At 41.9% G+C, this 26,910-nt stretch overlaps 3 protein-coding genes across 25 annotated transcripts in view; 1 reads left to right on the top strand and 2 right to left on the bottom strand.

Moving 5' to 3' along the window:
* The window catches only part of FRYL (FRY like transcription coactivator), a 286,763-nt gene extending 276,040 nt beyond the window's left edge, over window positions 1–10,723 (top strand). For 19 of the 21 annotated variants that reach the window (XM_078003390.1, XM_078003383.1, XM_078003384.1 and 16 more), the window contains 4 exons: window positions 2,755–2,823; window positions 6,602–6,712; window positions 8,103–8,293; window positions 8,620–10,723. In XM_078003390.1, coding sequence (XP_077859516.1) covers window positions 2,755–2,823; window positions 6,602–6,712; window positions 8,103–8,293; window positions 8,620–8,878 — 630 coding nt within the window. In that variant the 3' untranslated portion in view covers window positions 8,879–10,723. Of the gene's footprint in view, window positions 1–2,754; window positions 2,824–5,505; window positions 5,677–6,601; window positions 6,713–8,102; window positions 8,294–8,619 lie in introns of those variants that run through there. The other 2 variants (XR_013417845.1, XM_078003393.1) reach the window with 2 other exon arrangements.
* Window positions 9,889–18,665, bottom strand: ZAR1 (zygote arrest 1). 3 transcript variants are annotated; one of them, XR_001444771.3, is made up of 6 exons: window positions 17,048–18,665; window positions 15,430–15,522; window positions 15,277–15,351; window positions 13,910–14,186; window positions 11,290–11,396; window positions 9,889–11,193 (listed from the first exon to the last, which is right to left on the bottom strand). XR_001444771.3 is itself a non-coding variant. In XM_001103446.5 (4 exons), the coding sequence occupies exons 1-4, from the start codon at window positions 18,008–18,010 to the stop codon at window positions 14,043–14,045; spliced, it is 1,275 nt and encodes a 424-aa protein (XP_001103446.1). In that variant the 5' UTR covers window positions 18,011–18,665; the 3' UTR covers window positions 13,831–14,042. The 3 variants fall into 3 exon arrangements, 2 of the variants coding, with proteins under 2 accessions (XP_001103446.1, XP_028704269.1); XM_001103446.5 differs by lacking the exons at window positions 9,889–11,193; window positions 11,290–11,396 and having other exon boundaries at window positions 13,831–14,186; XM_028848436.2 differs by lacking the exons at window positions 9,889–11,193; window positions 11,290–11,396; window positions 15,430–15,522 and having other exon boundaries at window positions 13,831–14,186.
* Window positions 18,666–18,896: 231 nt separating this feature from the next.
* On the bottom strand, window positions 18,897–24,822 carry SLC10A4 (solute carrier family 10 member 4). The gene is made up of 3 exons (XM_001103529.5): window positions 23,801–24,822; window positions 22,821–23,031; window positions 18,897–19,920 (listed from the first exon to the last, which is right to left on the bottom strand). Exons 1-3 carry the CDS (start codon window positions 24,388–24,390, stop codon window positions 19,411–19,413), a joined length of 1,311 nt encoding a protein of 436 aa, XP_001103529.1. The 5' UTR covers window positions 24,391–24,822; the 3' UTR covers window positions 18,897–19,410.
* Window positions 24,823–26,910: the final 2,088 nt, after the last annotated feature.

Below are 26,910 nucleotides of genomic sequence, written 5' to 3'. Positions count from 1 at the left end.
TAGGAAAATATCAAATACCTACAAATATATCTAAAGATATGCTGTACCTCTATACAGAAAACTGCAAATATTGAAAAAAATGAAAGACCACCTAAATGGAGGACTATATACCATGTTTATCAATTAGAAGACTCAATATGGTAAAGATGTCATTTTCCCCCAAAACGGTCTATAGGTTTAATGCAGTCTCATTCAAAATCTCAGATGGCATATTAACGGAAATTGACAGGCTGATTCTAAAATTTTTAGGAAATTCAAACAACTAATAGTGCATACAAACTTCTTGAACACAGGTTAGCAAACTACAGCCATCAAGTCATATCTGGCCCACTGCCTGGTTTTGTAAATAAAATTAGTAGAAAACAGCTATCTGGTTTACTTACATATTGTCCATGGCTATGTTTGCACTGTAATAGTTCAATAGTTACAACAAACACTATATGGTTTGCAAAGCCTAAAATATTTACTGTCTGCCCTATTTAATTTTCCTATGTTTTTGAGTTATACATTCTTTTTATTATTCTTCAAGACTTCTAAGGCTCACAAGTGAATTGAATGATTTTTCTCTCTCCAGCACTGAGAGAGCAGCAGTCTCTGCCAACCTTCTCAGTCTCCCAGGGGCTAGTGTGTGATTTCGTAGCCTCTCCCCCTGCAGATAATAAACAGGAACAGCAAATGTCCCAAGGGGAAACTGCACAGAGACTATTGGGGTCACTTCTCTGCAGTTCTCTTTTCTCCAGGATATTGGCCCTCAATATCTCACTATCTATCTTTGAAAACTGTTTTCCCAGCCCAGTGAAACTGTAGGGCAGAAACTCTAGGCCACTGCTTTCTGTTCAGCCTCTATGCGCAGGGACGTGAATATGAATACACCTAGAGTAAGCACTGGGGCGGGTATTGGGCTCACTTCGGTACTTTTCTCTAACTGTTTGAGTTTTCGCTGATAGGATTCAGCTTCCATAGTTGTCCTTGCAGGATTGTTCTTATATAGGCTACTCCATCACACCCAGAAGTAGAACCTCGACAGTTAAATTTTAACCTTCGTTTGAACCTTGAATAAAGAAAATGCCGTGACAGGAAAACTGATTAGATGTGAACTGGAGGGTGCTCTGTGCACAAACTACCGTGTTTTGTATGCTCTGGCTGGAAAGGTGTGGACCTGTATCTCTCAAGCCATTGTGCAGCCACAGGACTATATGGTTGGGGTTTGTCTTTTAACAGAATAAAAATCAGCAATAATTATATTGAATAGTACCCCCCAAAAGGCTGTATCATTAAGTACACAGTACAAAAATAAGCCATTAGTCAACTGAAATTATTATTTTCAAATTTATTAGTATACTTGGACAAACTGGACAAGATAAGGGATAATTAAGATTTTAACATTTTGTATGAATAAAGATTAATGCACAGGTTCCATGTAAGATGTCAACTGCATTTTACTAATACAAAGAAATCCACTGATAGCTTTTGACAATGGCTGCCATCAGCTGTATCTCACTAGAAAAGCTTAACATGTTTTCCTTCAGAGATGCTGTCAAGCAAATAGCCTAAGGGCCGGTGAAACCTGAGAGACTGAAATAAAAGGAAAATAAGGTCAAAGAGATCATTTTTGAAATAACTGAAATGTCTAATTTTAATTCTTTGTGGGTACAATATAAGCTACAATAGAGAATGTTAAATGTCGAATACTAAAATACTTTCAGAGTAGCTGCTTAATGCAGCTAGTTTGAGTTTCTCAAAGTCCTAATGATTTCATATATCTATATATATATTAGTTGTATTGTTTAATAGTATAATTAAAAAAAAGAACTTAGAAGTCAAAACAACTGATAATATCAAACTGTCCAAAGCTAGGAGCTTACCTTGAACACACTTAACTTTTACTTCAGCCTGGAAATTCTGAGAGTCCAGCGTTCTTTTCTACTATACCACAGTGCTATTGTTTTATTTATATTTTGCTGAAGAAAATGTACTTTAAGTTATTTTTAAAGTATTCCTTTTTGTAACTATTTTTTTAGAGACAGGGTCTCCCTATGTTGCCCAGGATGGTCTTGAACTCCTGCCCTCAAGCAGTCCTCCCCGCTCAGCCTCCCAAAGCTCTGGGATTACAGGCAGGAGCCACCACACCCAGCCTGTACTTTTATATCAACATTAGGAATACCCCCAGAGAAGGAAAAACCACATTTGGCTTCTACATCCAGTATTGTTTGGAAATAACATGTTTGTCATTCATTACTGTCCAAAAAGAAAGAAAAGAAAAACAAGATTTAAAATGGATCTTGATTGCCAGTTCACAAATTTAAAACTGACACTAGTCTTCTGAGAATTATACTTCTCATAAGCAACAGACCTGCTTAATTCTAAGTTGCCTTTATTATATTGACTAGAGGGGAAGCACACCTTTCATTTCCCTGTCTTATGTTACACAAAGGTCAGGCAAAGGTTGTGAAGATTTTCATAAAACCTGCAAAATGAAGAATATCCTTTACTGAAATGGAACATCACAGGTCCCTAGAATGGAATGGGTTTTGTTAGTATAGCTGTCACAAGTGTGTGCCTCTTGTTATATTAACGCTATCCCTGCTTTTGTTAGTTCCATGTAAATGATTTGGCTTGAATGGGGATAAAATTCTAGGTCTGCAACCAATCCTAGAACTTCAAGTTAGCTTTAAGTTTGGTGTTGTATATGGACGGGCTGTTACATTACCCATTTCATTGTGCATATTAAATGTTACTGTTACTTATTTTTAGTGGCTAGATGATTGTAAGAGGACATTTGGTGCCAAAGAAGACATGTATAGGATAAACACAGATGCACAAGTAAGTTTCTTGTTCTTGTTTTTGCTGTATTTCTGTATCAGGTAAAACAATGCATATGTTCAAATATCCTTATTTGATTATTTCTAAAAATAAAGAATATTTGTAAAACTTTTCATTTTGGTTATCAAACAATCTTTGTAAAAGCTCAGTGAAATACTGGTTTCGTAATGAAAAATTCACTTTAATAAAAATGAACGACCAGGTTGTGACTGAAGCTTAATAACATTCAATAGATAAGCTTGATGGATATCTGGAAAGCCCAGGTCAGCTTTTAGTTGCATGTGCCTCTTAAAGAAAAATTTGTTCCATGTTAGTATTCTGCTATTCTGTTAGATAAATTGGTCAAGAAAGCAACCCTAAGAATAACGTGATATAATACATCCATACTAAAGGTAAAATTAGATTTGGATAAATTATAATGTTTTTCTCTAATATAAGACTGAGTGAAAATAAAGCATTATATTTTCTTAGAAAGGTGCACATACAAAAACACATACATTGAAGTGAGGATAAGTTAGGGCCTACAAATTATTCTAATGGTAGTGCAGCTTCATAGGGGAAAATACATTCATCAACTGAAAATTATTTCCATTTGACATCAGAATTCCAGTCTTTTATATTCTACCTTTGGTTATATTATTACAGATTTCTAGTCTCTGTAAAGGTTATACTATTATTAGGTTATACTATTATAGTAAAAAGTTGAAGTTTTGCAAAAACTGCAGTGTTGAGAAAATAACAGTATACTCGCTAAGTGTTAACTATTTGCCAGCCTCTATCGTTATCTTTATCCTTACAACTCAGTCAAGTAGTTGCTTTAATTATCCCGGTTTTGAAGATGAGGAAACTGAGGCTCAGAGAAGCTGATTTATCTAAAATCAGCAAATAGTGAAACCAAGATTGAAACCTAGGCAGGCTGACTCCAAATCCTGCACTAATGATAAAAAGAAACCGCAAAGTCATCTATGTAAAGAAATGAAGATAAGGAATTCTAGACCAGAATTAGATCCTTTGGTTCTAATTCTGTCTTTGCCACTGTTTAACTGCATCGCTTCAGCAAGTAATGCAACCTTTTTTCCTACAAAAACTAGGTGTTTATATTAAGTGATTTTTTTTATATCCCCTCTACCTTGAAGAAAATTATATCCATCTTAAGACCAAGTCAGTTAACATAGCTTGAGATTTTCTACTAAGTGGAAACTGAACATTTAACACTTTCATTTATATTTCAGCTCACCTTTCATATTCAACTTTTTTGAGGGTGGAAGATCCTTTTTATGCAACTCGATCTGTCCTTGTGTACCAGTCTTGTCTTTTGCATAATAAGCAGTCAAATATTTGTTAGATGAATAAAAGAGAATGTGCAAATTTTAATATACTTTAAAATGTGCATATATATATACACACACATTCATCCACAAAAACTGCCCTGTTAGCATATTTAGAGTAATTGCTGGTAATTCAGAGCTGTAAAATTCATTACATTTGTGTTATTTCCTATAATTATGATCATAAACTTTATCAGCAGTTTATGTTCCATTACATCCCAAAGTAGAGGCTATGCATATATGCTTGTAGAATCAGTTCTACTTTATTTGTGCTAATAGAAGTGAGGAAAGGTATTTACAATTCAAATTGTTAATTTCCATATGAAATAAACTGTATGAACTAAACCCTCAGAAATTTAGATACGGAATATGCTTGACCTTGGATTGTGCTCAACCGATGTTTACTGGATGAGCATCCACGTAATTTATGGTAAGCAGCGTGGAGCTAAAGTTCACCTTTGCTTATTTAGCAAATCCCTTCTAAACTGATAGGAATACACTTTATGAAAAACAGCCCTTCACAGGAAAGTATTTAGAAAAGCAGGCTTAAGAATGACTTTTAGAAGGTACATTTACAGTATAACAATTGCTGTTTTAATTAGAAGTCATTCTCCTCGTAATGAGACCAGATCAGTTGCTGTACATGTGTTCATATAGTTTTTAAGATGGTTCATAAATTTTTACTGTGTTTTACATACATTATGTTGATTCAAACCTAGTCGGGTTAAGTTTCTGAAACCTACTGAAGTACCTTTGGAATGCAATTTAGAACACGCATCTGCTTTTGATATTTCACCCTGTGGCTCAGCACCAATTATGGCAAAGTAGGACCTAATTAGACCATAAAGGATAGGAAGCCTGGAATGAGCCACCCCAGAGATAATCTTTTGATGGTGATGGATAAGTATTTATTATGTACGATTATAAGCCAATTCTTTTCTGAGAAGTAATAGTAATTAATTTGTTTCTTATTTTCTAATCATAAGTTTTCCAGTTTACAAATGTAAGTTTTATTACAGTTGGGTTTTGTTTTGTTTTTTTTTAACCTGGATAGCCAAATTTGCCAAGATCACAATAGTTCAGTTTTATACATTGTAGCTTTTACACAGAAATAAGTCATAGCCTAAATGTAATTTATTATTTGGCAGTGTTTAAAAACACCCTGAATTGTTGCAGTAAATGTCTAAAAAGTTTTATTCTGGACATAACTTCATATAGTTTTCTTTGGGGTATAAATATATGTTCTTCAGTTTACCTGGAACATCTATGACCCTAGTTAAAATGATTTCTTACACTAATTCTTGGTCTTTTTCTTTCTTTGTATTTTTTGTGACCTGATCACCTTCTTGCTTAGCAAATGGAAATACTAGCAGTAAGTGACCTGTCTTGATTTATAGACCACTCACCCTTGCCAGACAAACTGGTTTTCATCTGCCATTTGTCCATTTGTGACCTAGCAATGTTTTGTCATGGACTACTTTACAAGTAGTATGTGCTTCAGTTTTGCAAAGCCCTAATCCATGAAATGTTGGTTCTATTAAAATAGATGTTAAAATACATAAAATTAGCAGTCACCTTTTTCTTAAACATATCTCCTTTTAAATTTCTTAATTTTAAAAAAGTACCTTTTTTTTTTTTTTTGAGATGGAATCTTGCTCTGTTGCCCAGGCTGGAGGGCAGTGACATGATCTTGACTCACTGCAACCTCTGCCTCCTGGGTTCAAGCGATTCTCCTGCCTCAGCCTCCCCAGTAGCTGAGATTACATACACCCACCACCATGCCCCGCTAATTTTTTTTGTATTTTTAGTCGAGACAGGGTTTCACCACATTGGCCAGGCTGGTTTCAAACTCCTGAGCTCAAGTGATCTGCCCGCCTTGGCCTCCCAAAGTGCTAGGATTACAGGCGTGAGCCACCATGCTCAGCCCACGTGTTAATTTCATAGTTTCATTTCAATGAGATTACCAAGTAGTTTTCTTTAGAAAACTGATCTCACTTTAAAAGACAGCTTTTCTTACTTTTTAGGTAAGCGGTTATCCGGTTTCACTTTGCTTTATCAAGCATTTGTTGATAAATGCAGTGAGATCTACATCTCAATGAGGGCAAAAGTCTTTGCATTTGTAGATTATTTTAATTATGAATTTAAAGTTTTAAATTCTAATGAATCCTTTTTAAAGTATCCTATTAATTGCCTGCTGAAACAGTCTATTTGTAGAATGTGAAAATGTGCTTAACATTAAAACTGAATTATGTAACCAGCAGTGATACTTGTTTTCGTTTTAATCTTAGTCGTTAAAGCATATTTCGCCTGCCTTTCATCAGCTTCACACCATATTAACTTGCTTACTGCAGAAAAATAAATGACAAGACAATTTTAACTATAAATTTTCATTGGAAATATGCTGTCTAGAAAACAACACCTAAATTTAATGTAATGTTATTTATTTCTAGGAATTGGAGCTCTGCCGAAGATTATACAAATTGCATTTTCAATTGCTGCTTCTGTTCCAGGCCTACTGTAAACTTATCAACCAAGTAAATACAATAAAAAATGAAGCAGAGGTAAATATTCAGTTGTATTAGGCATCAGTAACTGATTCTAGAAAATTTTTAAAATATACATTTATTAGTTGTTAGAATAGCTTAAGTCAAAAGTCACTTAGAGTGGTCTTTTTTTTTCTTCAGTTAAGGAATAATTTGTTTTTTAATGATGTGCTATGTCAGGACCTATGAGTAAATAAGACAGCAGCTACCCAGCAGTTGTAAAAGGTTCCAGACCTTAAAGGCTTCCATAGCAGAAACAGATCATCTATAATCAAAAGTCAAGTAAAAGCCAGGGATGGTGGCACATACCTGTAGTCCTAGTTACTTGGGAGGCTGAGCTGGGACAATGACTTGAGCCCAGGAGTTAGAAGCTGCAGTGAGCTGTGAATGTAGCACTGCACTCCAGCACAGGTGACAGAGCAAGACCCTGTCTCAGAAAATCAAAATAGTCAAATAAAGCACATCAGTTCAATACAGACATAAAACTGTATCATCAACCCACCTCCCCCAACATGTTGTTCATATTTCTATAGTTTTTGTTTGTTTGTTTGTTTTTTGAGGCAGAGTCTCCCTCTTTTGCCCAGGCTACAGTGCAATGGCATGATCTCAACTCACTGCAACTTCCACCTCCTGGGTTCAAGCAATTCTCCTGCCTCAGCCTCCCGGGCAGCTTGGACTACCAGTGTGCACCACCACGTCCAGCTAACTTTTTTGTATTTTTAGTAGAGACAGGGTTTCACCATGTGGGCCAGGCTGGTCTCAATCTCCTGACCTCAGGTGATCCACTGCCCGGGCGTCCCAAAGTGCTGGGATTACAGGCATAAGCCACGACACCCAGCCCATATTGTTATAGTTTTATTAATGCACACAAGAATAAACATGTTAAAAAATATAGCCTCAAAGATGCTAACTTTAGTCTTTTTCCCCCCTTGTCATCTGCTGGTAATAAAACTATCACTGGGGAAATGATTTAATTTCTTAGTCATTAAATCTGTAAACATATATATATATATTTATATTTATATTTATATAAATACCCTGGGGTAAATCATCTTTTAAAATCTAAAGACTTTACTGTCACATAGTTTTCATGATCCCCCATAACAGTAAATGTACTTTTACTATCCAAAATGTAGTAATATTAAAACCAATATAGACATCTGTTTATTACAACTTGTTGCTTTATCAAGAACATTTAATTTCAAGACTACTATTTGGTGGAATTTATTTGCTCCTACAGAATGGAGTACTTGAAATATTAACTGCCCTTTCTTCCAAGGCAAACATTTTTAAATACTCTTTAAAATAAGAGCAACAATGGTACTACCATCAGGTATATTCTTGTAGCCAACTAAATGTTTTTGTTACCAAACATACGAATAGATCCTTAAAGATGTATTTGTTTTAGGTCATCAACATGTCAGAGGAACTTGCCCAACTGGAAAGTATCCTCAAAGAAGCTGAGTCCGTTTCCGAAAATGAAGAAATTGACATTTCCAAAGCTGCACAAACTACTATAGAAACTGCCATTCATTCTTTAATTGAAACTTTGAAAAATAAGGAATTTATATCAGCTGTAGTACAAGTCAAAGCTTTCAGGTAAAACGTGACAGGATTTAAAGGTGATGCCTTTAAATTAGACAGGAAGTTTAGTAATACTAGGTTTTCATTTTCAATTTGCTGTTTCCATATCATGTCTTTATGAAAGGAAAACATGAGTATCTTTAACAGTTGCCATTGAAATGATACCAATTTTAGATTTCTTTTCACTTTCAGGTGGTACTTTGAGTAATATTTGCTCAAATATTAAAACAGATCATGTTATTCACAAGGAAATGTTGTTATAGGTATTTAACTTAAATTGAGTTAGTCTTAACTAATAATTGCCTAAGTCTCAGAACTGAAAAACTATTGTGTATTTTCAGATCTCTCTGGCCCAGTGATATCTTTGGCAGTTGTGAAGATGACCCTGTGCAGACACTGTTACATATATATTTCCATCATCAGACGCTGGGCCAGACAGGAAGCTTTGCAGTTATAGGCTCTAACCTGGACATGTCAGAAGCCAACTACAAACTGATGGAACTTAATCTGGAAATAAGAGAATCTCTACGCATGGTGCAATCATACCAACTTCTAGCACAGCCCAAACCAATGGGAAATATGGTGAGCACTGGATTCTGAGACACTTCAGGCCTTTAGGAAAGAAACTAAACTGAAGATGATGAAGAATATTAAACCAAGCACCTTTTATGGACCCTTGCATTCACTGATAACTTTCTGGCAGCATCTACTTTTTAGTTTAACTAATGTCAAACTGTATCAAAAACAAAGATCTGAAAGAAAAAAAATCTGGTATTTTAACAGCTGCCAACATCTCCCACAATAACTGTATGAAGAAGGAATTTTTTAATTACTTAACCTACGTGAAAAGAAAAGGGCTAAAAGTGATGCCTACAAATACATTACTTTCTGGGGAAAGAAAAGAATTCCAAGAATGTTTGCAATAATGGCCTCCAATACTGAAACATCCAAAAGCGGGTGAAATGAGGCTGAAATCAAGGCTGTTTCATTTTAGCTGAAGACCTGCAAAGCTGCTTGAATTTCTAGCAGTCGAAAACCTAACCTGCAATTGATGCTTAATCATCCAGATGAACATGCAGTCAGCTATACACATCAAGACTCATTTACAAAAACCATTGATTTTTCAGTATGTGGGATAAGGGTTTGGGTTTTTTTTGGTTTTTTGGTCTGTATAAGGAATTATGTGTGTGTGAGTTGGGATGTGTGGATATGTGATATTTTCAAGGTATGGATGTTTGGTTATAACGTCTCAGAGCATGCCTAAAAGAGCACTGCAAGATTATTTTTGAAGAAATGTTATTTTATTAGATCTAACTCTTCATAGTATGTAAATGTTAGAACATTTTAATAATATTTTAAAACTGGGCTTTCCCAGTATTTCAAAAAGAAATAATATATCTGTTAACGTTATTGGAATGCTGCTCAGTTCTCTGATCAGTGCTTATGTTACGATTGTTGATAACTAACCAAAGTAGATGCCTGCAGAGACTTTAAAATGTAAAATAAAGATGTATGCTGCCTGTCAGCTATTCTCATTAGAAAAGTTAACTTATTTTACTCCATATAGAAACTGTAGAGACTAAAACCAGTATTTTCTTGTACATTTGTGCCATGCACTGTTATATAAGAATAGGTGTACAAAGCTAAAGAAAAAAATGTGGTCACTGATGATGAAATATATGACTTGCAGGCTTTGAAGTCTGCAGAATTCAAGAAAAGAGCTGCAAATGCATTTTTTATATGTTTATTCAGGACTCACATGTTTTACCCTAAAGAAAGAAACCTAGGGCTAGGGGAAATGAAAGCAAGCCTGAAGACTGACTACCAAAACATGCAGTATACTTATTCACTGTGTAACTCTGTAGTATAACATGAACTGGAGTCTCTACCCTTTTTTAAATCGCATTTTGTAAGAAAAGAAAAAAAAAAAAAAAGAATGTAGTCCCACAACTCCTGATTTGAAAGAAACACCTTGTATTTTTTATATACATCTCTTATCCACTGTGATCCACTGTGACTTTTCTTTTAAACTGGGCTCTGTGATTCCAGAGTTTAGAATGTAGAAATGAAATGCTTAGCTTTACCTTTTCTTGGGGGTGTGGACCCTGCCAGAAATGTAATTACGTATGCTCAAGTGCATTAACTGAAGGCACTGTGCACACCATTGGACTGCTGACCACAGTTACATATCCAGTAAAATTCCATATCTGGTCACGGCTCATTCATAATCACTGTATTTTTGGACCCTGATAAAGACAATTATTTTGATGGTGTTCTGGTACTGTAAGTGGTATCCTTTAAATTATTTAAAACTTTTGGGTGTGGGGCAGGCAGAGAGGGATGGTGTCCAGAGATACATTACACTTTACATCCTATCTTACTCTCCCCTGTTTTTCTCACCCTCCTTACATCCTTTTTGTTAAAAATAAAAAGCATTGTAGCTGTTGGTTTGTGTTGTATTTTAACAAAGAATGAATGATTAGAGTGTGCATCATTTAGAAACCTTTCAAATGTTACCCCGTTGAATTGCCTTAAAAAAGAACAAAATCAGTTGACTACCCAACCAGATCTTTCAGTTGATACTTGCTTTTTGCGTTTATTTATATGTAACTAAGTCTATTAATAAAAGTGAATATACCTCCAGCAATCAAGATGCAAACAAATTCATGAGGATGGCCTTCTGCAACAGCATTTTCCTCCAACCTACACTTCTCTGCTCCTCAGCCTCTGAATCCCAAGTTAGTATTTATTAAATATATCCAGTGCTTAATTTATTACCTGATTTAGTTCTATTTGGAGCCCAGTTTTTGCTACATACAACCTTTTTCTTTTGCACACTACAGTTATCATTTTTAAATAGTATACTTACAAGACAACAGTAAAAGCAGCAATCTGGCAGTTTCTTCATGCTGCTTCTAAAACAAAACCACAGGATTTCTTATTTTAAAATATATTTTCTACTTTTAGTGATGTAAAATAGAGGGTGTGGCAAAACACATAACCTCCCTTACATTTAGGAAATCATTACATGCGTTCTTAGAAAAAGACTCAAGAGAAGAGTAAGGATCCTCATTCAGGCCTATGAGTAAATACTGCTCACATAAAACACCAGGATAACCTAAACAAAAGGAGAGAGACAGTATTAAAATCCATTTATTGGTATTGTATAGCATTTTCTTCCCTAATTTTTCAAAGTAATCCATGGTTCCTTTAGAAAATAAAGGACATTTGAAGAAAACTACAGTTACTTCTCTTGATACCCAGAGACATCCTGGAGTATCTCCCTCTAACCTCTCTCAACCTGTCTTAAAATCCATTCACATCTTGTAAGTTTTTGGATTGTACACATAAAGAGTTTGGCAGTGCCTTTTCATTGCTCGAATGTAATCACCATAATCTGAATGGCATGTTTTTGTGCCACTTTGTTGAATATCTGCATGCCCACCCACCCTAAGTAAAACAGTCTGATCCTTACTTTCCTCAGCTGAAAAATAGGGTTAGCTGCTATGTTAGGAAAATTAATAGCAAGCAATATTAAAGAACAATGTAACCATATTAATAGCCAGTGGAAATTTCTTAGGACTCAATGCAGGTACCTTTTATGTAATTCATTCATTGAGCAAATGCTATTGATCACATTATGTATCACTTGCATGCCACAGTACAAATGGGTTTCCTACCCCTGTACCTACCCCCAACCAAACAACAGGAACATGTTAGAACCAGTAAAAAACACATCGCCTTTACCCACACCAGTTCTTGTCATTTCTCTTTAGCCTTGCCACCACTTTATCTGGTCCCTGCAAGTCTCCTTATCTACAGGTATCCACTGTATAGCTGGAGTGATTTTTTTAAAGTGAGTCTATATGTCACCATGCCCTACTATCTCCAGCATACCTTTAAAACTTTTTAGTGCAGCCTGACAAAGTGCCTGTAGTCCCAGCCACTTGAGAGGCTGAGCCAGGAGGATGGATCACTTGAGCCCAGGAGCTTGAGGCTGTGGTGTACCCTGATAATGCCTGTGAGTAGCCCCTGCACTCCAGTAGAGACCATCCTCCTAATGAAGGCCTAAAACACCCCTCCAGTCTGGCACTGCTAGATTCACCTGGCATGTCCTCCAGAGTATTCTCCCACTGTGGCCTCCTCCTGGTGGTTTTCTACCACAGGGCTTTTGCAGATTGTTGCCCTAATCTGGAAATTTTCCCCTCGCCATTTTTGCCTCATTCAACTTATTTGAAATGGAGTTCAGCTGAGGTGTCATTCTTTTAGGCAGGGTTTCCCTGACCTAAGTCAGGTCCCTTACTGCAGAGGCACTTTAGCAGATTGTCCTTATCACAGGTCAGAACCTCGGTTTTACATTGATGTAAAAACTAGTGGCTATCTGCCTGCTGTACTAGAAGCTCCATGAGATGCCACCTCTTCTCTGCTGAGCACAAGTTCTCATGCTTCAATTCCATTAGTAACAGCTGGGGGTGCCTGTTAAATGTAGGTAGGACAGGTATCCAGTAATCTGCATTTTACACGCACCATCTCCGTCCACATCGATGCAGGTGGGCCTTTCCCCTCGAGATACAGATTCTATGGAGACCTCAAACCCACTTTGGCCCCTTTTAACAAGTGTCCAAGAATGTTAAGACTTAGTGCTATGGCCTAAGGTAGTAAGGAGTTCACTTAAGTGGGATGTTAGACAATTGGAGGCATAATTAGCACATGGTTCCAATTATATGGTTTCTCTAATTAAACCAATACTACAACTTTAATTTCATCAGATGCACTTGAGGCTCTAAACTCAGTCCCATCCTCAACTAGGAGCATTCTGGCAGTGGGGCCTCAGTGTTGTCATGAGAAGCTACTAGATGCAGTTAAGAGTCTGGCATCCCAACTAGCACCAAGTCAGTGAAGACAAAGGCTAAGGCCTACGCCTCTAACTTGACATCTTATAAGTACATTTAGGAGGCCTACTTTAAGAAAAAAAAAAAAAAAAAGCTTTGAAGAAACACAAAGTCTACTTGATGGGTTATTCAGTGTCTTAAAGCAGCCATTTGCCCACAGCCACCCTGTTCCAAGCCCCACTTTTGCCACATTTGTGAAACTGACTAGTCAGTCAGGTTAGTTTTCCCAGCCTTCCTCTACCTAGTAGCTTACCTCCTAAAGTCACCCGGACACTAAAGCCTTTACCTACCCCATCACCGCCATTCAGCATTCTTACTCTACCGTTAACCTCCCAACAGTCTCATGCAACCAAGAAATGGCTCTGCCTCCACCTCTCCCAAAAGAATGCCTTAATGTTACAGCTAGGCAGCTTTTTTTTTTCTTTTTGAGACGGAGTCTCGCTCTGTCGCCCAGGCTGGAATGCAGTGGCACAATCTCTAGGTGGCTTTTTATTCAGTTAACTCCCTTCTAAGCTTCAGTCTTCCAGAGCTGCCTAAATAGTAGACCTCGTCTACGAGCCCCCACTAAATTGTTTTCCAAGTAGCCACAGCCTAACTCAGAGCCTGGCCCACTCTCTGCCATCAGCAAGCATTCATAAAGGTGAAGTGACAGGCCCAGACTGTTAGCACAAGACAAGCGCTCTTGAAACTTTATTTTCAAAGACAGATTTTATGCAATATATAAATTGTGTTGCAATACCTTTATTTGAAGGCTTTTTCAGAATACACTGCCTTTCATGAAGTATTTTGAGAAGGGAGAGGTGGAGAGGAGAGGCACGGAAAAGCTCACTCATCTACTCCATCAGTGCATGCACAGCAACACTGACTTTCACCTAAATGATGTATTTGAAGCTGAAAGTGCTGTCACAGGACAGGCGTTTGCCTTTGCATCTACCACACAAATCTTGACGGTGGGGCCGTTTAGGGTCCACGTGGCGAAGTTTTACTGGGCAGGAACATCTAGTTTGTTTACAACTCTGGGGGAAAAAAAATACAGAAGGGCGTACAGAAGATAAACCCTTAGTGATTTCCTAGGACTTCAACATTTCTCTAGTCCATTCAAGTACTTATTGAATGCACTCTAAGCAAGGTCCCGTAGTAATCTTGTTTTCCCTCTACATCCCTACCTACCTAGCAATGACAGGGCTAGGAATAGTGAGTGTTTAACCATGCTGTAGTGCTGCTAATATTGCATCAGATCCAATTATGAGTTGTGAAGTTTCTTTTGCAACTTTTTAAGAGGAAGGGTAGAGAACAAGTCAGGGATGAATTTGACAACGAACACCAAGAGCAGAGTGGTTAAGGCATCCCCCTTTACAAACATGCCCGGCCCTGATCTAAGTGATTCTAAGTGGCTTGCCATACTTAGTTTCTCTCCACCACCCCAGGGTGTTAATGCTTCTAAATATCCAACGTGGGTCAAGTGTATTGATTAGCCTGTCTCAATTGGCAATTCAGACTCCATTAGCTGTGTGATAAGAGGCGAATTTAGACACTTTCCTCTTAAAGATTACCTAAGCCCCTTAGCACAGTTAATAGCAAGCAAGTACTTAAGCAATGCTTAATTAACATATTGCTTGCTTACCGTTACAGTCAACTCCCCATAAAGCTAGACAACTTAGATTTATCTTAAACTGTCCCCCTTTGTGAGCTTTCAGGCAAGACAAACTAACCCCATGTGCTTAGACTCAATACCTTGAGGTTGTGCTTCCTAAGAGGCATTTCGGTAAAACAGTCAACCTTGACTACTTCATGTTAGCTGACAAGCATGTTTTTGTTAATTTTCTTATATATCTGACTAAGTAGCAAGTAAGGCAAGTATTCTTCCATATTGCAAGTGAGGTTAACAGTTTTAGAAGAGGTTAACAAGAGCAAGATTTGCAAGGGCAGAAAGAAGCTAACACCAAGGCCCCGTTTCCCAGGTGAGTATTGTTTCTACCACTCCTAACAAAAGCCAGTTGAAACCTAAGGTCTGGGGACCTGGCCTCTTTTTGGAAGTATACTCAAACTACACTAAAAACCTCTACGACAGCCCAGGTCAGACAAAATGCAAAACATCTGACTTACTTGACAGGTGATATCCTCCACTCGGTAAGGGTTATAAGACTTCTGACAAGTTCTGCAAAACTGTTTGAAGTAAACCTGTGATGAGAAAGAAAATAAAACAAAATTGCCTTGACACTTTTAGCAAGAAGATGCCAGTCACCTGGTATTTCTTACCTTGTTAGTTCCCTGTACACACCACACATAAGCACTCTCCCAGCGGATGTTGCAGTCCTTGCAGTGGTAATAGCCATATTTCTGCTCTAAGAACTGAACAACAGGATATGTCAGTTTAACCAACATAAGACCTGAATTATCCTTCATTTCCAGACATTGGGAAGGATCTACTTGATATCTGAAACTGTCAACTTCACTCCAGATCAGGAAAGAAAGCAGGGTCAGGTTTGGGTATGCCTCTTCAATACAGTAATGGAGTGAGCTAATAGCCTAGTCAAACAATTAAGCAAGCATGGGCCTTAAAGTTCATATACCAGATTCACTCAGTTCACAAGGCTGGCTGATAAATGAATAATTAGGGACATAATAGTTAAACAGTTCTCTGAAGTTTGGGATTCTTCGGGGAGGCCTTTTAAGATGAAGCCTGATCTTAGACTATGCACACGTGAAAGGTATTAAGCTGAAGAAAAATAAGACTCCACATCCAAGGAACTTTAAGGGGTTCACCAAGATCACATTCTTCATGCTGCTAGTTAATTCCCAAACAGTAGTGCCAGGAACCGAAATTGTACGTAAGCCATAATTCATATTCAATATGAACAAAAGTAGTGTTATCTAAACTTCCCTTCTTCCCTCCCAGTGAGTAACCAGTTATACACACGTTTTTAGAGTTAGGCTTTTAGAATTGGAAGGAACTCTGGGGAGCACTTAATTCAGTCTGCTCACCTGTGAGACTGACTGTTAAGTCCAGGAAGGTTATGACTGGCCTAAGATCACACACAGCTCGTGCATGGCCACGCTGGAAAGCCCTGGCCTCTCGAGTCACTCCTCACACAATCAGCCTACCGCCACCAACACCGCCCCTCAAAAGGAATACCAGCCTGTGATGGCCGTGGAAGAGACCGCGAAGGACTCCCTCGGGCTTCTTACCACCTCTTGTGCCTTTCCACTTCTGCTAGGTCACAACTGCCCTCTGCGTGCCCCAGCCCTTTAAAGGTTCGGCCTGCTGCTCTTGGGCGGCAGTACTGAGCAGTCCAAATGCTTTCACAGTATTGGATTTCTGAGGTGGGGGTGCTTTTTAAAAGCAAAGCAAATTCCTAGGAAGGGGCATTTTAGGAGCTCCAGCTTTCCAATAGCCTGGAAGCTTGTAAAGGAGAAGTCAGAATTGCTAACCAGAATCTCAGCAGTTGAAGGGTTTTTGCCACATCTAGTGCAGAAATGGGAGAGGGGGATTCTTCGGAATCGACTCTCCTGCCTGCAAGTGCTCCTGAAGTTCAGTTGTGCGTACTCATAGGTCATCCAACCACGCGGTCAGGACTGGCCTACACGCCCACTGCCCAAGGTTTACAGTGCAAATATGAGGGTTGTGAATGTCCCAAGGGCGTTGCCCTGGCCAGCCTGTGGAGCAGCCGCGGCGAGTAAGTCAGGCTGTCGGGACAAGAGACTGCTGTGGGGGAAGACACCTGTCGCGGGCATTGGCTGTTTCGGAAACACGGAAGTGGCCACGCTTAAGGAAGCGCCACACCTTCAAGTGTACCCGAAGCAGTCACAGGGCCCGGCCCCAGGAAGACACCCGCATCCCCGGGCTCTCCTGTGCCCTCACCGCCCCAGGCCTTACTTGGAAGCGCAGCCGCTCCTTGCCCGGCTCCGGGCTCCGTGGCGATGGCCTCTCTCCCGCGGCGGCCGCCTCCCGTCCGTCGCCGCCGTCTCGGGCCCTCCCTGCCGGCGGAGGTTGCCCCGGGCTCCTTAGCGCCGACCGCGGAGCCGCCTCCCCCTCCTGGGCCTCTCGCGGCGGCAGCTCGGGACCGTCGGTCGGCTGCTCCCAGCTCGCTCGGACAGCGGCCTGGGCCTCGCCGTCGTCGTCGTCATCGGACTGCGGCCGCCGGGGCGCCTTCCTCGTCCACACCTCCCCCTCCTCTGGGTCTTGAACCCTCGCGGGCGGCGGCCCCCGCTCTCCATTCGACGCCCCGGACCTCTGCTCGCCCGCCGCAGCCCCGGGTCCCTCCAGGAAGGTGGTGAGACGGCGCGAGGCCACGGGCGAGTACACGGCGACTGTGCGCGGGAAGCGCAAGGGCCGCGGGGCGCCGTTCTGGGGGCCGCCCTGCTCCAGGCCTCGACAGGCTGGCTGCTGGGAGTTAGAGCCGCCGCCCGTGGTGCCCTCGGCCATGGGGCCGGCCGGGGACTCGGGGTCGCGGGCCCGGCGCTGCAGCGTGCGCCTCCCCAGCGAGCACTGTACCGCGGCGTCGATGCGCGGGCTCACCTGCACCGCCACGTCGCAGCTGCCGGCCCTCCGGGCGCGCGGCCCGAGACCCGGCCCCACCTGCGCCAGGAGAGCCATGAGCTGCGCCCGCTGGTAGCTGTCGAAGTACTCGGCGGCTGTCAGCCTCCCTCGGCCCGGGAAGGACGACGAGGCCGCGCCCACCGAGGATGGGGAGGCGGCGGGAAGGCAGCCCCCGCCGCGGTGCTGCCAGTTACCGCCCGCCGCGCCCTTGCCCTTGGTGGCCGCCGGGTAAGGGTACGAGCAGGGGGGGCACGCCGGGAACACGTAACCGTCCAGCACCTCGTCCCCCAGGGCCGCCATGGGCGCACCGCTGCCGCCCGCCGCCGCACCCTAAATAGGCGACTCGCCGGGGCAGCCGAGCGGAGGCGGGGACGGCCCTCGGCTGGGGCTCGCACGCTGCACCGCCCTCCACGCCCTTCCAGCCATCGGCCCGCGTCCCCGCCGAGGGGGCCCCTCTCCGTCCTTCTCCCTACGGAAACTCTCCACGCCCGGATGTTGGCACAATGACCCTTAGATTATCTGGAAAGAGGGCTTTCTTTGTGATGAAAGGGCTGATTCGTAAGGGAACCAAGGCGCCCGAGATGGGTAGGATTTCAATGAGAGAAATTCATCACCGGCATCAGCTGAGTCGGCTACTCCCGGTGCCCTGATTGTTCCAGGTGCCTGCGCACCGCCCCCCTCCCCCCGCTCCCCCTTCCCCTCGCTCCCCGCTCTCCCACATTCCCCGCACCAGAAAGCCAAGGCTAGGCCGGGTGCCTCTGGCTAAATGAGCGAAAGTGCCAAGGTTTGGGAACTGTTCTGGGTCTGTTATTACTCATTGACTCAGATGATAGTTTAGTCTCAGAGCTGCTCGAGAGACTACCCACTAAGCCCCCTCGGCGAGTTCATGGAGAACCACCCAGGGATCTTCGTCCAGGCGAATTGTTTTCTCCCCTGGAGCGTGTCCTTTCCCCCAGTCCCAGTGATGACCCGAGGTACCATTTTGCTCTGCTCCAGAGTGGTTCTGCAAAATTTCCCAACCAAATCATTCCTCCAAAAGATAAATTGATTTGGGGTGTGTTTACATAAATGCAGAAGACCAATCGAAAAGAACATGGCCTGTCCACTAGAAAAAATGTTGATTATTCATTACTAAGTAGATACCAGATCAAATAATCAAATACATTAATGTAACTTTTCTCTGATACTGGTTTGACAAATAGTATATTTCCTTATTTAACTGACCCGTTTTGGAATTTTTCTGAATACAGGTTAAAATTCAACATTGTCAGGAATTTTAAGTAGAGCAAGCACACTTTTTTTTTTAAACAACAATTACACTAAACTCAATTATGCTTAACAAAGATAGCTTGGTTTTACTCATAAGATAGTGCGCCAAAATTCTACATTTCCAAGACTCTGTTTTCTAAAAGTTTCTGAATTTGCAACAGTCATAGAAATTGGTGATGGTAAAAACTAAAAAGCACATTTAATTCAGACTTCAGGTTAGCCATCCCAGGTGCAAATTATATTACAGCATTGATTTGTAATTTGTGACAACGTTTGGTTAATACACCAGCAAACCTTAAAATGAAAAGATCAGAATTGTGACATGTATGATGTGAACCAGTGTCATCTTTTATGTTAACCATGTGCACTACCACACGCCATAAATATGAAGCACTATTTCAGCAAGACGAAGCTCCCGTGTATCTCCACATTTAGAGAGAAGTCTGAGTGGTTTCCATCATTATATTTTCTGCTTTCACTGTGCCATAGGAAGTGTCTGCCATTTCCTCTTCTTTTAGTTTTTTATAAGAAATATCTGTATCTTCATCTTCATCTAGAGGATCTCGCTTGTGCAACATTTCACTTCCATACATTTTATAGATTAAAACAAAAATCCCTGCTTCTGCAGACTGGAAAAGCGCATAGAGCAAAGGAAACATGTACATGCTTCCTATGAATTGCGGCGGAAAGGCCAGTTTTAGAATGGCTGTACAAAGCTGCACATTCTGACTACCTGTTTCCAGACATACAGTCCTCTTGCAGTTGGGTGGAAGATGGAAGAGAGTAGCTAAACCATAGCCTGAGGCGTAGCCTGCCAAAGGCATAAAAATTGCTATCACATAAACAGCTGCGGGAATACTTGCCAACAGTTGAGGTCCTAACATAGTGCCGGTCATTATGAAAAGTACCACCAGAGTCACCAGCAGAGACCACAGGGAAACCTAGTAATAGAAAATTACAATGAGATGGTTGTAGATGAATTCAGGCGAGAGAATCCTAAGCTCAGGGAAGAAAACACCAATCTAGTATGATCTCCAACACAAAATGGAGGACCTTTGATAGAATATTTCTGAAGACGGGCAGGCCACCTCTTCAGGAAGCATCCAGAGCCACATTGGGCAGCTCTGATTGTTTGGAGGCCTGTCCTTATGTTGAGGGACAATTTGCCTTCTATAACCTCTAGCCATTGACTTGGATATAGGCTGTCAGGAGCAACAAAGACCAGCTCTTAAAAAAAAAAAAAAGCTTTTCTGAAAAACAGCTCTTCAAAAGCTTTAAAACCGGTTATCAGGGAAGGCTACTCTTCTCCAGGCAGATAGTCCCCAGATTAAAGCCTCCATCACCTAACTTTGTTTTGGTATCCTGACTGTTCTGAACATGTGTTTCGTTTGTGAATGTGCCTCTTAAAAACAGGGCATTTAGCACTGAGCCTAATACCCCAGGTATGGTCTGATCATTAGAGCAGACAAGTGTATATTTACTTTCCCTGAACTGAACCCCATGTTTTCCATAAGAAATTGGTTCTCATTTTACGTGAGTTAAAACTTGTGAAACTTGATTAAAATGTCTGAAGCTCAGTGTGTGATTTTTTTAACCCTGAAAATATATTGCAGAGGATTGCTTGCAATATTGAAACAATTACCTATTCTTAGATTATGTAAGAGAAAAAAATGTAAATAAAGATGTGAAGAATTCTTTGCAATTTGGCAACTTTCCCCTTTTTCATTTGTTCATGAGAAACCTCCCATCTGTAAGTCTCTAATGATGCTTAGGTATTATTACAATAGATGAATTTTAGATACACTACAATTGACATCTGTATAAAACATGTAATCTTGATGTTCTGACTGGTACATTTCACTCATTCAAATAAAACAGGCTGTATGAATAGTAAGGTGGAAACCTAAAAATTCCTCTCCTACTCCTCCTTCTTATTGGTAGTTAACTTATTATTTTTAATGAGGAGTGGGCAGGGGAAGGAAACTCGATCCAGAGAGAACAGTTTAAATGTTGCTTCTGGTTCCCTGGATAGCTGTGATATCCCTTTTGCAGTCTTTGGGACTGGCATGACTCTACACTCTTAAAAAGTTATTTAAAATTTATCAGCTGGTCACAAATTCTACCCTAGAGGATGCCGCAATAATTATTATATAAGGTACAGATACTACAGATGTACAATTGGCAGAAACCAAGCTATTACATGTAAAAGCATACCATTTCAAAGTATGTCACATTAAAAGCATTGACAATCTGATTTCTTCATTTTGAAATATTGGCTCCAAAATCCCTTAGAACTTTTAAATCATTTGGGCAAGCATTGACATTGAATGCTCATTTTGAAGTATTTGCAAAGGTGTAACAATTATATAAACCGTTTCTTAATAGTGTGTTAAAGAATAGGGCGAGGTTAACCTTAAATTCAAAGGTAGCTAATCTTATTGATCTATTATATTTGAATATTAAATACATTAATTTATTAATATATTTATATTAAATATACTTCTGTTTTTGGTGTGTAGGTCATTTGACTGACTTTCTCTTAGACTTCCTAAGGTTTTATAGTAAATGCCATCACGTTAATAGCATTAGCTTAATGATTAAGATTAACAAGTTCTTAATGCATCTCAAGAGTATGAGTATACATAACAGGTATTAATATATGCGTATTTACATGTACACATATATTTTTACATTCACATATACATGTTTATTATGGAGCAGGATTTCTTTTACTCAGGGCTGGATATATGCACAGAAAAGAACTCTCTACTTTTCATATTAATAAAAGCTGACTATATAATCAGATTACTTTAGAAAATAAGTAAAACAAAAGATTATGTCTTCTTGAATCTACATAATTGAAACATTAAGGTGGCTCTTTTTCTCTTCATTTGTCCAAACGAATTTGCCTGTGCATTTTGCAGTAATAGTTACGTATTTTATTTGATTAATTACCTGAAGTCAGCATCCTGGTCATGGTTTATTCTTTTTCACTACTATTTTTGAATTTTCAAAGACAGCTTAATTTTACAAAGATTTTTTTTCCTCCAGTCCACTACTAGAATCTACTAAACTACTACTAAACTACTAAAATCTCTACTGCTACAGAAAGCATTAATTTTTTAAAAAATCAAAGCCTTCGGAGAAATATTGCACAAATTATAGAAATCCCCCATCTTTTCACTAGCTTTAGAAGCCATAAATATTGCAATGGAGAAAGAAAAAGAAACACATTTAGTGAGGGCAATATAATCTCCATTATTTATCCAGGACCCAATTTTATTTTGTGCTTTAAAGTGAATATTTTGTGTGTTCTATTACTACAATGTCACTTTTCCATTACTTTTGTCCTATTAGTATCAACTTACTTTTAAAAATTTAATAAAATGTTAAAGGAACCTACTATGGAGTTTCTCAGAATTCCAGTTCCATTTTTGAAAGATAGCCATGCATTTCTAAAATAGTGCACCAATTCTATTAAAGTAATTATATTTAATCTGCTTTGATTTTTAATTATATACAATTAGTGGAAAATATGTTGCCATTTAATTACACTGTCATCTTCCCCACCCCTCTATGATCTGTTTCCTCCCGATGAGTACTGATAGTTCTTTTATGCTGGTTTTGATTAAGCTGTGTCTTAATTAAAGCTATTATCCTAGGAATCCCAAAACTGGAAGTTATCTTCGTAGCATAAACCTTTTTTAAAAAATTTTATCCATGCAACTACTTCCAAGTCCTTTTCTTCCTTTCCCCCTTCTCCAAACTTCCTCACATTTCTGCTGTGGGTCAGAGATCAAGGGCTCTCCAAGCTAGTATGGAAAGGGAAGAGGGGCCTTACCTTCACAATGTAGTCAGCCACCCGGCTGTATTTGTAGCGAATGAAGACGCCCAACCCGATAGGGATGAGAGTGCTACAGAGTGTCAGGGTCACGGTCCCTAGGGGTAGTAACTGCACGATAGGGGTGTTGATCCAAGCCCAGCTGTAGATCCACAGGCACAGGGGCATCAAGACAAGGGCCAGAAGCGTGGAGGAGATGGTCATGATGATGCTGCAGAAAAGGGAATGAGCAGAAATCAGAACGAGCTTTGAGTCAAACAGCCAGCCAACCTTTTTATTGTATGTTGAGAAGGTGAAAGGAGTCCCAGGGTTGAAGTCTGGGCAGAACCTACATCATCCAAGGAGAGTGCCAAGAGAGCAGCACGTTTAAGACCAGTGGAATTATGAACCCAAGGCAGGGGGGAGAAATAAGCCCCCTGTCTCAGTACTGCTGCCCTCGGCTTTATAAAGTCTATTGAGCCTGGATGATTCTGAGGGGAAGGAACGTTCTTCCTTGCAAGCCTGCGGCAAGGAAAGCCATGGTAAAGCTGCTGACTGCTACTTTTGGCTCAACTCAACAATCCTGCCCTCTATGTGAGATTAGTTTCTCCGACGGGCCAGTAGCCCCATTTTACTTTTACGTTGCCGGCGAGTTCTAGTTCAGCCTTCCCCTTCTCTTTGTCTTCCACTGGACAACGACCTGCGCTGCCAGCCCGATGCTAGGAGAGGACGGCGAGGGACCCTGCTGAAGGGCCGCGCTGCGCATGGAATCCCGGCCTTGGAGCAGCCCCTCGCCGTCTAGCTAGCTCCCCCAGCAGCACAATCTGCGGGTCGGCCTTGACTTCTAAAGCCTGGGGGTCATCATCTTCCTCTCCTTTCCTCCTCCTTCCTCCACGCCTGATTCCAACCCCTCCACTGCCTCTGTCCTTCGTCCTGAGCCCACGGCCGTAAACGCGTGGGCTGGAATGAGACAGATGCCCAAGGAATAGACAGATCCGTACCTGAGGTTCATGTCGCCGTCAACCAGCAGGGACATAAGATTTGAGAGATTGCCGCCGGGACAGCAGCCACACAGGAGCACCGCCACGGCAGCCACCTCGTCCAGCTTGAAGGCGAGGGCCAGCAGGAAGGCCAGCAGCGGCAGGAGGCCGAACTGACAGAGCGCGGCCAGCAGCGCGCCCACGGGCCGGCGGACGTGCGCCCCGAAGTGGTTTACGTCCACCGTGCAGCCCAGGCCCAGCATGGTGATACACAGGGCGGCGCCCACGAACACGTTCAGCCCGTGGTTCAGCGGCGTGTCCCAGAACGGGGGCGCGTGGGGCGCCCAGGGCCGAGGGAACGGGGAAGGGCCGTGGCTCGCCGCGCCGCCCGCGAGGCCGCTGGTCGTGGGCTCCGGGGTCGGAGTGGGACCGGGGCTGAAGCCGAGGCTCGAACCCGGCCCGAGGCTGAGCCCGGGGCCGGGGCCGGCGCTGGAGGCAGGGGCGAGGGCGAGGTCCGTGCCAGGGCCCGGGCTGCTGGAGTTGGGCGCCAGGGTGAAGTTGTCCCGCAGCAGAGGGGCGAAAAGCAGGGTCGCGTTGTCGGTGCCGTCCATGGCGCGGCCCGAGCTGCGGATTCCGGTCCCCTTCCGCCGCGTGACTCTCTCCGTCCCGCGGTCGCCGCAGCCGCCGCCCGTCGTTCTGCCCGTCGGTCTCCGAGCCGCGGCTGCGCGCAGCTGACTTGCTCGGCGGCGTCGGGGACGGCGGGCCTGTCTCCGCTCCCGGGTCTGCCGCCGCCCGCAGCCTGGCACTCTGCGCAGCACGGCCCCCCGGGTGAACCCAATCGCTGCGCAGGGTCCGCGTTCCGGCCCCGCGCCCCGCAGGCCCCGCCCCGCCCCGCCACCCGGTCCCCTCCTGTGAATCGCCAGTAAGTGGTTCTGTTAGAGTGTAGCCAGGGGCGGAACAAAGACCTGACAAAGGACCGGAGCAAGAAAAAACCGTTCCTGGCTGCCGATCAAGTTCTCTGATGGGCTCTGCCTCTTTATAATGAAATCTGGAGACCCAGACACACAAAGTGGAGGGGGTGGGTGGATAACCTCATCGATGCACGCGCATAGACCATAGAAACTGTTCCTATAGCCTGCAGCCCTAAAAGGGGTGCTTGACTTAATACCATCGTTTCTCTGGTAAGCATGACACGATATCTGGCTTGAATTTGCAAACAATTTTTTGCATGATTTTCATGTTCAGTCTTAAAGTAGAATGTAATAATATAGCGAGTTTTGGCAAGTGCGTGTGCATTATTTCATTCGATTCTTACAGCAAAGCCGTGAGACAGATACAATTTTTACAAGCTCGATTTTTACAAACGAAGAAACTGAGGCACGGGGAAGTGTCAGTCTTGTCAACCGAACCCACAAATACCTGGCTGAATCTGCACGGTGATGTGTCCTTAAAGAGGGCAGAGAAGAGCTTGGTTAATAACAGTCTCCATGAAAAATGTGTATTTAAGAAGGTATTGGCAGGTAGAGAGAGGATATTTCAGTGGTCACAGATTTACGAAGCTTTGTGAGTAAAGCCCTGGCATTAGGATTAAAGGACTGAAAAGAAATAAAGTGCTGAGATTCCCTGCTTGAGACAGGTTTATCCCAAAACAAATCAAAAGCAGAGCTCTTATGAATGGAGATGCAACAACGTTTAAGTTAGTCACTAGATGGCATGTAGAAAGGAAAAGAATTTCTCTGCTTACCAACCAGGTGGGGTCTCTTGAGGAGGCATCTAGCTCCCTGGGGGTGACCATAAAGTGATAGTCACTTAGTTGTGAAAACCAACAGGAATTTCTAGAGTGAAATCAAGGCTCAGTCAGCCCAGGGTTGCTTTCACAAGGAGCCAAGACACAGTGAATTCTTCTATCCAGGAACTTTTCCCTAATTCCTGTCCTGGCACAGAGTGACTTCTATTACCCAAGGGTGGACTGAGCCTTTCCTCCTCCCCAAATCTCAGAAAGATGACAGAGACTATGAAAAGTAAGACTAAATGCAAAGCATATTGCACTCTTCATCACAAATAATTTATTTTTCTTCATTGGACTGTAAATTCCATGAGGGCAGAGCTTTTACAAGCATTTAGGAGGATAACGTACCCTTACACTTTTCCGAAACACTAAACCCAGAACAAGAAAAACTTCAGTGAGCTCTGTAGAGCTTTAAGGGACCAAAAATATTTTAAGCTTACATGTCAGCACAAATATATTTGTGACCAAAAATATTTTAAGCTTACATGTCAGCTTATGCAGGTAAAAAGAAAGATATTCAGATATACGACGATCCATGCTACCCGACTTCACGCTAGTAGACCCCAGGGAAGGTGTGTGGAGAAACAGACAAGATAAGGAGGGAAGGCACTGCTGAGCTTTCACAGTCTTGAAACCACAGGATGAGATAAGCCAAGAATACAAATGGCAAGGGATACAGCTGAAGCCAACTGTGCAGGCACCACTCCTATTTGCCTCAGAACCCCTTGTTGTGTTAATGATATTAAAATTCACAATCACATTAAATAAGCAGTAATTAGAGGCAGACCAACTCAACTCATCCAACTACCTCCTCTCAGGGTTTAGGGAGGGACCTGGGAGGCAACTTGTGCAATGGGCGAAGACTGAAAAGAGAAAGGGGCCTGGCACGTGGCTCTTGTCTGCAATCCCAGCAATTTGGGAGGCTGAGGCAGACGGATCACTTGAGGACAGGAATTTGAGACCAGCCTGGCCAACATGGTGAAACCCCATCTGGACTAAAAAGACAAAAATTAGCTGTGTGTGGTGGTGCGCACCTGTAGTCCCAGCTACTCAGGAGGTTGAGGCAGAATTGCTTGAACCTGGGAGGTGGAGGTTGCAGAGAGCCAAGATGGTGACACTGCAGTCCAGCCTGGGTGACAGACTGAGACTCCATCTGAAAAAATAAACAGAAGGGGATGATGGGCTGGGATTGTAAATCATGACGCATGCTGCACCTGCAATCTTGGGGGCTTCTTGGGACCTACAGACCTGATGTCACTCCTGCTGATGGGGTGATTGTCAATGTGAAGAAAACAGGTGTTCTGGCCTCCCCTTCTTTCTCATCTTCCTCGCTATGTATGAG

Source organism: Macaca mulatta, chromosome 5, assembly GCF_049350105.2.
Source record: "Macaca mulatta isolate MMU2019108-1 chromosome 5, T2T-MMU8v2.0, whole genome shotgun sequence".
NCBI classification, from domain to species: Eukaryota; Metazoa; Chordata; class Mammalia; order Primates; family Cercopithecidae; genus Macaca; species Macaca mulatta.
This window is presented reverse-complemented; position numbering and strand designations above follow the sequence as displayed.

What these genes read in the sequence shown, in the direction of transcription:
- ZAR1 (XM_001103446.5), bottom strand. Translation starts at nt 18,010, where the DNA reads ATGGCGGCCCTGGGGGACGAGGTGCTGGACGGTTACGTGTTCCCGGCG. An exon ending in GTGTACAGGGAACTAACAAG is followed by an intron (nt 15,352 to 15,429) that starts GTAAGAAATACC and finishes TTCTCATCACAG; the next exon opens with GTTTACTTCAAACAGTTTTG. An exon ending in TGGAGGATATCACCTGTCAA is followed by an intron (nt 14,187 to 15,276) that starts GTAAGTCAGATG and finishes TTTTTCCCCCAG; the next exon opens with AGTTGTAAACAAACTAGATG.
- SLC10A4 (XM_001103529.5), bottom strand. Translation starts at nt 24,390, where the DNA reads ATGGACGGCACCGACAACGCGACCCTGCTTTTCGCCCCTCTGCTGCGG. An exon ending in GACGGCGACATGAACCTCAG is followed by an intron (nt 23,032 to 23,800) that starts GTACGGATCTGT and finishes CCTTTTCTGCAG; the next exon opens with CATCATCATGACCATCTCCT. An exon ending in TGGCTGACTACATTGTGAAG is followed by an intron (nt 19,921 to 22,820) that starts GTAAGGCCCCTC and finishes TTCTATTACTAG; the next exon opens with GTTTCCCTGTGGTCTCTGCT.